Below are 11,266 nucleotides of genomic sequence, written 5' to 3' on the forward strand. Positions count from 1 at the left end.
ACTCTGAAACCAGTGATAGCAAGATTGAGATTTCTTTTGGAATGTATTGGCTTATCTAAAGTAGTACGGAATAAATATCTACATTATCTGTACTTACTCGTCTAAAAGTAGAAACGATTTGAGAACCTCATTAAGATGTGTGGGGGATGACGGACACCACACTAATACCAACACGAACTTAATATAACGTCATCTCACACCCACATCTTTATTTACTCAATAAATGGTACCCACACTTATCTCAAGGAATATCTTTAATAGAGTATGTATTAGTTAAGATGGACTTCGTATTGGATACTACACCAATAGTTATGAAAGCAACAAGACAAACCTATCTTCTGTAACACCACTACCAAATAATCCTTCAAACACCACAATTTAACAATGAGCTAATGGCTATGCCAGTTTTAACAAGCTTGCTTTATTTCGTCTTCAGATTTCAAAGACAGCCTTGTTATTAACGAACTAACACCAGCAAAATGCCTCCGTCCCTGTTTGGAATAGCTAGTCTTTCTGGTTGTTCAAGTCAGTTCGCGCAAACCAACTCTGTGCTTGATGAAGCAAGTTGCTCACAAAATTCCCATTATCTGTGGCCTTATTTTGCCTGTTGTCTTGCTCCACTTGCTTAAAGATCGCCGAAAATGGTCCATAGAACCCATTTTTGATGTCATTATAAATAAGAGTAACGCCCTCTTCCTCATCATCTTGATCATCTTCTTTCCATTTGTTTATAGCTGGCGTTGGGCCCACTGGCGGATGCATTAGAAGCGCAAATGAACCGCCATGCGGGATTTTAGCCTCACTAAAGCGCTCATTAAACATGTTGCATACATATGCCTTAACAGTGCTGCTCAATTTTGAACCAGTGTTTGGCGGCAACTTGACAGTGGGTGTTATAAAAGGAGCTACACACCAATCGAAGATAATAATATCAACTTCCCCCACCCGCCCCTGCATGCCATCGATTAGCGACGAGACTCTTTGTTTGACTTCGTTTACCCCTTGCAACCCTGTCTTGCCTTTTTGCATCTCCACCAACATCACAACTGACGTCGGAAGATTATTATGGACTTTTACATTAGGATAATAAAGCTTGGCTTCTATTGTTGTGATTCTATAAAACTTCGCCATATCAGAGACATGCTCATATATATCGATGATCTTATGAACATAGATGTAATTCTGGCTTCCCACAATCGAACAAACTAAGCTCGTAAACACTATCAACGGCAATAATAACACCCTGTCAATTTTCATTTTATCTCTATTTCAAAACTACAAAGTTTATGTCTACAATTTAATATTGATCTAGATAGACAACTCACGGACTTGGCACAGATTTAGTTGTTTGATTGCCTTTCTACGCCATCCATTTACTTCTATTCTCACTCTATTTTAATCCAACCCGTCTATGTTTTATACTAGCCCTAATATTAAACTAAACTAAAACCAACCCAAATTAAGATTAACTCAGTATGGTTTCATTTTTACTTTACATTAGCTTTAGTCCTACTTCAATTTCTTTGACATATACCCCAGATCTAGATATGTACTAACATACACTAACATGCACCAGCTTCCAGGAAACCTATCTGGCAAGTCCCCAAACCAATCCAAGTTAGCATCAGGACCAACTTAATCTAACAGAATCCAACTTAATCGCAACCCAACTTAATAGGCTTACCATCAATTGATTACCATGTTAGGCATTGCCCAGTGGCAATTAGGGCTATCAGGCTATCTTCTTTTTTATTTCCACAGATTATGCCGCTATCTCTATCTATGAACAAGCCAACCAAAACTCATCTAATTAGCCACAGATCAACATCAATCTCAAACCAGTTATGTGTTCGTCAAGCTGTTCAGAGTATCAAACACATTATTATGCTTGCTCCTAGCACAGCTAGCGCCTCTACAAACCGCAGTGATCATTTTAAGGAAATTAAGCCTGGCAATGTTGCTAGGCTGTGTCTGCTTCTCTTAATAGTTAGTTCGATTTATGTCTCAGGCATAAGCACCAACATATCCCTAGTTGCTGCACAAAACGAGCTACCCAGCTCCGATGCAATGATTCTAATGATGGAGTCAATGGGTTTTGAATTTAAAAGCGTGGGGCGGGCACTGATCGTTAAGTCCTACCACCCCAACGAACCAGAAAAAGTAGGCGGAGCTGACAATTCATTGCCAACCCAATGCAGCTTAGCGGCATGGGAGACACCCATTTATGTGGTCGAATACCCAACCCAATATCTCACCTTTCATCTACCCGCATACATACATATACATAAGGCCCGACTAGTACTATTTGAGCTAAGAAAGATCGCGTTTATTAAGACGAGCCATGCTACTATCAATTATGCCCATTCTAACCCAGGAATAACCTCAATCAATTTACAAATTCTATCTCGAGTCGTCAACATGCTAGACTGTATGGTCCTGGAGCTATGCTTGGATCCTCGGCATCACGAAGAGATAGCTAAAAGCCCAGAGGATTTGAAGAAAATCCAGATAGAGGCACGCGATACCGTCAAACATGCTTCTTACACGCTAAAATGCCGACTCCAGTTTACAAACATCCAAAGCAAGGAGCAGCACACAGAATTGCTACGCCATGGAATTATCATACAAAGGCCTATTTCAAGCGTCTATTTAGATGATAACCAAATCGATGCCATTTCTCTCCTTCAGCACGTGTCGCTAATCAACGGATATGAATTTTCATTTGAATGGACGCATAGCACATCAGATATTGATCTCAACCTGCTCCAAACACTCCCGGTCAAGTGCAAGCAGCTTTTCATTATAGGCCATCCAGACAGGCCAGGTATAAGCACAATAGACGGTCTTGAAAATGCTATTATAAAGCACCCAAAGATGTCTCTGAAAGCCAGCTGGGCAACCATCCAGTATCTCTGCGTGCACAACAAATCTCTAATACACGTCCATACTATTGAAGGCATATTGGTCTCCCATCTTTCTAACCAGACCGGGCGCCAACCCTCTCAAAACCCAGTCTCTTCTGACTTCCGCATCTCCGCATCTCTAGGCATTATCACAATCGACAACAATCTACCATGCCAATCCACAGATTACTATAAACTGATGTACAAACAAGAGGACTTTACCAAACTAGGCATATCCTTTGAACAGATTCAATTTGACTATCAGGAAGACCGAGTAGATTTGTATGCCACCTTAGAAGCATTTTACGGCATCAAAGCGTTGGATACAATGCCAACGGAAGTTCTAACAAGGGCGGTTATATGTTGCGGAGACAAACTCAGCGATCCCAACTGGATGCTTCAAGAAACACTCAATATCTGGCTCAACAAGATCCAAATAGATGACAATCGCCAGAGCTATATATGCTTTGCCACCCGAGACTGCTCAAGCCGTTGGCACATGCACTTCTGTCGCTGTATACACTATACATGCATCAGGATTTCTGGTGGCAACGACTCCGACGAGAAGAAGCCGGTCAAGAAATGCATCCTTCTACTAACTGTACTTCAAAGCCTCACGGCCAAAGAACTTAAAATCTCTAATATCCGCAACGATAAGCAAATCGAGACTCAGTTTAACATATCCGTTCTCAAATCAAAAATAGCTAAGTCAACCAAATGGCATCTTAACGTCAAATTCCTGATACTAGATAACGTTGACCAACAAATCATTTATTGGATGCTAGGACATTACACTTTTACAAACCCAATCGAAATATACCTTCTAAACCAGCACTTCAGCAACCTTGCCATTGCCGAAGTTCTCTCACTTCCTCAAACCGAGCAAATCGCATTACTCGAGATTAACAACATTCTGGGACTAAACGAAGTGATCAATTTCCAACAAAAAACCAACCAAACCAATGGATTCTCAATATTCAGATATATAAAGGCAGCAATGAAACAGCACAATCCATCGGGAAGTCTTGACACATTCAGCTCACTCAGCTCACTCGACACATTCAACGCACTCAACACACTTAACTTGCACAAACTATCATTGCAACTAGGCTGTCTCAACTTTAGCTTATATACTAAGCTCATCCAGAAGCTTGCCAGCTATAATATTCAACTATCAGCGATGCCACTAGAAGATTATATCAAAGGCGCCGCATCAAACCCCATTGCCAATCTAGCAGTACACAAAAGACTGTTTACGCTCTATAACATTACTCTAGCGGCCCTAGAAGCCGGCCTCAAGGCCCACCAGACTCCAACCAGGACCCAACACCGACCACTCCCTACTCTCCTCCGACAATCCGTCGAGGAATTACGACTGGAGTTCTCTCGCCGCCAATCCCTAAACGAGCCAGACTTGATAACAATTATCCGCTGGGTAGCTTGCTTATTTAAGGATCTGGTTGCATTACGACTAGCCAATGTCAGGCTGACATGTCGGGCAACATTTGCACTGAGATCTCACAAATATTGGGTTTATGGCCTATGCACGCTTGCCAATATTTACATAGAAATTGACCTGTTCTCGCAAAAGCATGTTAGATTACCAATCCAACTGTATAGCCATGCCATGGTGTCAAATGTCTTTAATTACCGGCCCGAACTCACCGCAATATCATCGGCAACCTTGCTCCGGTTTATTGCCTTTATCGACCAAATCGACAAGTTTGTCTCGAATCATGCCTTTCCCAAAGCATCCCTCAAAATGATCGTAAATTCCATTAAGGAAAACAAGACTGATTTCGAATGTCCCGTTTGTTTCCGGGTTCTTGGTATGGTCCCTAGCGAAAGAGGATGGAAAAACATATCCTGTTTCCTAACTTCATCGCCCACCCACAACTTATATAACTCAAGCGACAACTTCGCAGCACTTTGCTATCTCAAATGCGGGCACCGCATCTGCAATGAGTGCATACCCAAGATGAAAAAGATGCCGAGCACTCAATGTCCCACCTGCCGTACACCAAACGTCTACGACAATCCCCACCGGCTCATCGGCATTCCTCTATCTAGGTTTATCTTTGCCGAAGACAGTGTTAAAACACTCCACCCCAACCCCGACCAACTCAATGCCTATACATGGGACAATGAGCAAATCTATTTCTACATACCCTATAGCCAGATAGACAACCTTCTCCGCGGCCTTGATAAAAACCCAAACCATGACGTTCCCAAGGAAGTAAGCGTCATCTAATCAGCACCAGCATCTGAGAATGCAAGCCAATACTAACCCAATGAGTCACTCAAGTCCATTAAGCACCCAAACCACTCGATCCCACCTAATTCTAGGGCCAACATCAAATAGTACACCAACCCAACACCAACTCAATAAACCTAACTCAAACCTAAATCAAATCAATTGCTTCCTCTAGCAACTTAACATATCAATTTATCACATCAAAATACTATCAAAATACCACATCAACACTATCAAAATACCACCACAATAGATAATTCAGCTACTTAACCCAATACTAGCCTCTTTTTTTTGCGATGAACGACGAATTACTCCATCTTGGTGAAACTTCTCTCAATAAGTATTTAGCCCGAATTATTCCTGATTATACTACGGCCAAAAATGAACTTGAAATACTTATCACTAACATGCCCCAAAAACACTCACTAGCCAACTACATCTTTAATGAACTTGCTAAGGAAGGCATTTCCACCGAAGAAATCACCGCACATGAAATAGAAATCCTTAAGAATGCTTCTTCCGACTACTTCCTCTTAACCAACGCGATTCTTTACTTAGAACGAAGATGGAACACCCAAATAGTCACCGAAATCATTCAAAGTTCCCTTTCAGCACACCAAGCCTCACTTCTACTAAGTTTAGTCATTGACCCCAAAGAAGAAGCAGTTGAAAACCCATGCAATATCACACCATTCTCTTTAACTCTCCCCGCCGATTTCACTGGAGTAGAAGAAGTCCACCAAATTCTCATGCACCTTAGCAGCCAAGACTACCTTAACTCTTTCCGTGATACTTTTACAGCGTACAAAACCATCCAAGCCTACGGCCTCAACCCAACTCTAGCTACCATCGAACTATTCAACCTAAGCAAGCACGAAGGCATTGGTTTCAAAGACATTCTTGCTGCTATCATTCTTGGGTTAGCCCGTCCTACTCCTAATCTTCTCTACTACTGCAACCTCTTTATCAAAATGTACAAGAAGAACAAAACCATTCTTCCTTCTTTCCTACACGTTCTAATTACCATGTTTAATCATTCTGATCCTTTCTGGCCACAAATACAAGCCATTATCCCCCATCTCTACCTCAATCTCCCTCGTGAAAGAGAAGTTCTCTACCCTCTCCTAACTGTCCTCAGTCCCAAACAAGCTCTTTTCCTCTACGAGTCATTCAACGGCCGCCTTCCCCAGCTAGAAATCTTTGATCCATTCACCACCGCTCGCCAAACCATTCCTTCCTCCAACATCCGTACTCTTACTCGTTCTCTTCTTAACATCCCCGAAGACCAAACTTACCATCTCCCAAGCACTACCACAAACACTACCACTACACCAATCCCACCCCAATCTTCTACCACTACAACACCTACATTTACTCCCCAAACCAGCCTTTCCCAAATCCAAGAGCACCTGGATGCCTTCTTCCACTTCTTCCTTACCAAAACCGCGCCATCCTTTACTCACTTCAACAACACTCTCCTGGAGTACAAAGCCCTTTTCAAAACTCTCACCTCCGACCAAGTCCAGCAATTCACCACAGCCCTCCTTTCCACCACTAACTCCCTTACCTACAAAGAACTTGCCACCCACCGCCTCTACTCCCTCCTTGTCCTCAATGTAGCCTAACCCAATACATCCCCTTTATCTTCACCTTATTACCCTCACCTTATTACCACCATCTTATTACCGCCATCTTATTAAACTGAATGCACATATTACTTTACATTACATTAAGTTACACTAAGTTATACCACATTAAGTTACTGTAGTGCCCATGGGATGGATAACATCCATTAGCCAATACATACTTCATTAAAGACATTCCTTGAGACGAACGCTGGTACCGTTTATTAAGTAAATATAGGTGTGAGTGTGAGGATGACGTCATATCAAATGTAGATAAGATATGCAAAACTAAACTGGTTAAAGCCTCCTGGTTATATTAAAGTTACGTGTTAGTCTTGGTTTAGTACTAAGTAGTGTGTAACTTACCATTAATCAGGTAGATCGTGTGGAAATTGGGTAGTGGTTAGTATTACGGCACTACATTAATATCTGGATGTTAAATGTGTGGACAATACTCAGCGTGGTTTTCTTGCCGACTTCTTCATTAGATCAGGTTCAAATATCTATTCAATTGGGTTAGTATAAGGCTAATCTTAAAATAAATTCAATAGTGTTCATTTTGAAATTTGGTTGAGTTCTTCTTGAGTTTTACTTTCACTTAGTGTTTGTTTGGTCTGTTGTGAATTTAGATCTGCTTCAGTCGATTACAATGTCAAGTAGTAGACTAGTAGAGACTTGGGCTGTTGAATAGAAGTGTTACGGTTGGAGATATTTAGGGGCTACAGAGACCAGAGCGTAATATTAAGATAAGCAATGTAGTCTGGTTTCATTGGGTTAGGACAATAAAGAAGACATAGAGAAGTTGTGCTAGTTTGATTTATTTGAGTTGTGGTGGTGTAATGTAGTGATGATGTAGTGGTGTAGGGTTGAGATGGATAGATTCCATTGAGTAGCTCAAAAGGGTATTGGGTTAAGTGAATAGAGGGGTGGGTGGGGTGATATAGTGGTTGAAAGCACCAAAATAAGCTAGTGCCACTATGGGGTTAGTATTTGTAGGACAAGGTTAGAGTTGCCGGGTTATTGGTTCTTTCACACTAAAGTGGATGAAAAGTCCGGTTGGCTTACTTAGAGGCATTGAAGCGATTGGTTTCTCTGCACTCAGTGTGATAGATGTGTTTAAGGCGGTCCTTTTCGTCGGCATTGCGTAAGACCCCTGGATCTTCATAGGATAAGTAAAAGTAGTAGAGATTGTCCTTCCATGGTATGGTTTGGAGTCGCCCAGGATCGGTAATAGAGATATTAGCACTACTATCAGGGAAGATGAAAATCGGCGAGGAAGTCTTTATAAGCCGGTTGAAGACAGGTTTACTTCTATTTGAGTATTCGCAAGAGACACAATGATCGAGAAGTATTTTATAATCTGGCTTGGCACAATAAATGCAAATCGGAAGCCCACAATTAAGATAACACATCATTTTGGTGTTTACATCCGAATCAACTTGGCGCTCACGTTCCGCAATATCTGCCTGATTAACTTCTATGTCTTCCGGGGGCATATAAAGGGTTCTTCGACATTGTGAACAGTAAGGAATTTTGCCAGTCCTCTTCAATTCCTGGAGGTTAGTTATGATGGTTTGAAAGGTCGGATTGATGTCCTTGTAATCGGGGATGTAGTCCTCAACTTTGTCACAACGGGTGTAAAGTTGAGACAGCAGGATATATGATATTGCGGTGAATATAGCTTTAGGACATTGATTAATTGTATGCATATTATCAAGATATGGTTGTAGCTCCAGTTCAATTGAGCCTTTGTTAGGCATTATGTCCTCGATCTGAATAAGCTGAAGATGGGGTAGATTATTGGCCATAAATTTGTACGAACCCAATCTCCGGACTTCTTCGATCAGTTTAAAGTTGGCCAGCCAGAGAATGGCTAGATTTTTGAATCGACAGCGCAGCCGGCAGACAATAGTATTCAAATCAGTTCTAGTTAGGAAATGGGCGTCACTTATGCGCAGGAACATATTAGTAATGGAATCAAGCTGGATTGTGTTTGGAGGTAGGTTAGGTTGGGCGAAAGGGGTGGCATGACATTTAAAAAGATCGGCTTTTAAGACATCAAGGGTAATAGTGCAATAAATGAGCTTTTGCATATCTATCATATGAGGTTGGTTGGGGAAAGGAGGATCAGTGTTGTATTTATCAGGCGGGGTTAGTATTTGGACACCAAGATCTTTGAGAGCTTGTAAAGGTATGTTATACGAGTCGAAGATGATGGGTTCAGGAATTAGGACGAGCTTATGGAGGTCAAGTTTTTGAGTTGTTTCCGTCCTTTTACGCTTCTTGAGATAGTTAAACAGTGAGAACTCATTCAATTCCTTTCGCTCGTGGAAATACTTGACCTCATTTAGACGACTGATGCTATCAATTACGATTTTAGAGATCTTTTCGGCCATAGGAAGAGCTAGTATTTGGGCAATCGCAAGACTAGTGAAGCGTTGGTTTAGGAGATGGATTTCAGTTGGTTTTGAGTTAGTAAACTCATAGTAACCTAGCATTCGGTATAAAATGCAATCATCAACATTATCTAGAATCAAAGTCCCGACATTGATGTTGAATCTTAGAGGTCTATCTATCTCGCTTTTTAGTTTGGCCATGTCAAAGTTGGTGCCAATTGAAGGACAATTACGCACATTTAAGATGCAAAGTTCTTGCGCATTGATACTTCGTATCATATTTAGAAAACCATTGCACAGGCCGGACTGCCCCGGCTTAGGCTTTATATCACCACTAACAGTAAGTTTTGTGTAGCGTATATGCGAGCAGATTGGAGTGAAACGTGAGCCATCAAGTCTGATATGGACCGGTTCTTTAAGTTCCCAACTAGTGTCACTAAGTGCATGACCAAGGCACACGATATTCTTATCAACAAGATCTGCTGGATCTTTTAATAAAGCCTCGGCCTCATAAAGAGTCTCTAATCCTTGAAAGAAATCCTCTCGGCCAGCAGCATACTCAACCTCAACATTGCCAATGGAAATGCCACATTTGGCAAAGGAATCCACGAAGAATGCTTTCTTGTGGAAGGCCAAGAAATCGCAAAGGTGCGAAGTCACGAGTACCACAATAAGATTATCGACAAAGATGAGGGGGCTAGGACACGATTCAGATTTGTTGATCTTAACCAATCCTTGAATCCATTCCCGGTGATGCCAATCATTATATATTAGACCATGAAGATGGGCTGAGGACTTATTGTGCATTGCAGTGTCTTGGATGTCAGGCCATGGTGCAGATATCATTATAGCTGGGCTTGTAGCAGATGGTTTCTTAAATCCGGTTAGTGTTTTTATGCCACCGTTTTTGTCAAGAGCGAATATGACTTTGGCGCATTTATGAGCAGCCTCTTGAACGAATTTCACGTCAACCGTAACATGTGGCATGATATGGTCAATTATAACGGCAGAGTCAGCTGTGAGGTTTAAGCGCTCGAGATACTTAGAAATATCTGGAAGGTATTCATTATAGATAGTGATCTGTGAAACAGGTCGCAATATAACGAGGCCATTAAATATGTACGTTAGAAAGACATGCGAGTCAATACGTAGCTGCATAACCAAATGAAATGGAGCCGTGCTAGCCCATTTAATGGCATCTTCAGCCGCTTGCCGATGCATATCTAAATCAAAGTTATCTGAAACGCCAGGTAGAAAGCTAATTGTGCGAGATTTGTGACTGAGACTAACTAGAAGTTCCGCCTTCTCACACTCAACTAGGTTCAGAACCCGACACAGAAGCAACAAACATTCTTTATGGGAACTTACATCGACCACAGTATAGAAAATACTAATTTGCTGGGCCTCAACTACAGCAATCCTTCTTATTTCATCCAGTGCTTTCTTCAATAAGATTGGCTTCTTTGGGACTGAATAAGAAATGCACCAGCCTGAAAAGCGTGTCTTATACATAGGTGTCCCGCTCCGTATAAAGTTAGGATGGGTTGAAAAGCTTATCGCATACATAGGTGCCTGGTTCTGTGTAGAGCTAGGGTGGGCTGGATTTGGGCTGGTTCTCTCTGGAGAATGGGATATAACCTCAATACGCGGGGTAAACTCATCCCACCAGAAACCAATCCTATTTAGAGATTCAACTACCTCCTTTGAAGTTAGCAAATCCGGTTCATCTACTTCCATACTCGAGCTACTGACTATACTGGTCCAACTAAACAGTACCAGCAGAACACACAATCTAACTACAGTCCAGTTAGAGATCGCTAATCGACAGCAAGACATCTTGGTTGTAGAAGCATTGATTATTAGGGAAGTAGTTCTAGTCTTATGGCTAGGTTTGTGATTATTGGCGACTAACAATGAGTATCTTAATTTGTTTTGAATGTACGCACCTGATAGTGTCTTCATGCGCAGAGATAATGTCATAGATTTTGCAAATACCTTTGACTATATAGCCATCACAAGGCTATTTAACAAACAATTTGATAAGATAAAGGTGTTTAAGAAAGTTGAAAATATAACCTTAATAAAAAC

The 11,266-nt window shown here is 41.4% G+C and overlaps 4 protein-coding genes across 4 annotated transcripts; 2 read left to right on the forward strand and 2 right to left on the reverse strand.

Moving 5' to 3' along the window:
* Positions 1–504: 504 nt before the first annotated feature.
* On the reverse strand, positions 505–1,257 carry NEHOM01_0911 (uncharacterized protein; the record flags this gene model as incomplete). The annotated part of the gene is made up of 1 exon (XM_051489789.1): positions 505–1,257. One exon carries the CDS (start codon positions 1,255–1,257, stop codon positions 505–507), a length of 753 nt encoding a protein of 250 aa, XP_051345749.1.
* Positions 1,258–1,764: 507 nt separating this feature from the next.
* Positions 1,765–5,154, forward strand: NEHOM01_0912 (uncharacterized protein; the record flags this gene model as incomplete). The annotated part of the gene is made up of 1 exon (XM_051489790.1): positions 1,765–5,154. The coding sequence occupies one exon, from the start codon at positions 1,765–1,767 to the stop codon at positions 5,152–5,154; it is 3,390 nt and encodes a 1,129-aa protein (XP_051345750.1).
* Positions 5,155–5,453: 299 nt separating this feature from the next.
* On the forward strand, positions 5,454–6,782 carry NEHOM01_0913 (uncharacterized protein; the record flags this gene model as incomplete). The annotated part of the gene is made up of 1 exon (XM_051489791.1): positions 5,454–6,782. The coding sequence occupies one exon, from the start codon at positions 5,454–5,456 to the stop codon at positions 6,780–6,782; it is 1,329 nt and encodes a 442-aa protein (XP_051345751.1).
* A 1,061-nt stretch (positions 6,783–7,843) lies between these two features.
* On the reverse strand, positions 7,844–11,158 carry NEHOM01_0914 (uncharacterized protein; the record flags this gene model as incomplete). The annotated part of the gene is made up of 1 exon (XM_051489792.1): positions 7,844–11,158. One exon carries the CDS (start codon positions 11,156–11,158, stop codon positions 7,844–7,846), a length of 3,315 nt encoding a protein of 1,104 aa, XP_051345752.1.
* Positions 11,159–11,266: the final 108 nt, after the last annotated feature.

Source organism: Nematocida homosporus, assembly GCF_024244095.1.
Source record: "Nematocida homosporus strain JUm1504 chromosome Unknown 4449, whole genome shotgun sequence".
Taxonomy (NCBI): domain Eukaryota; kingdom Fungi; phylum Microsporidia; genus Nematocida; species Nematocida homosporus.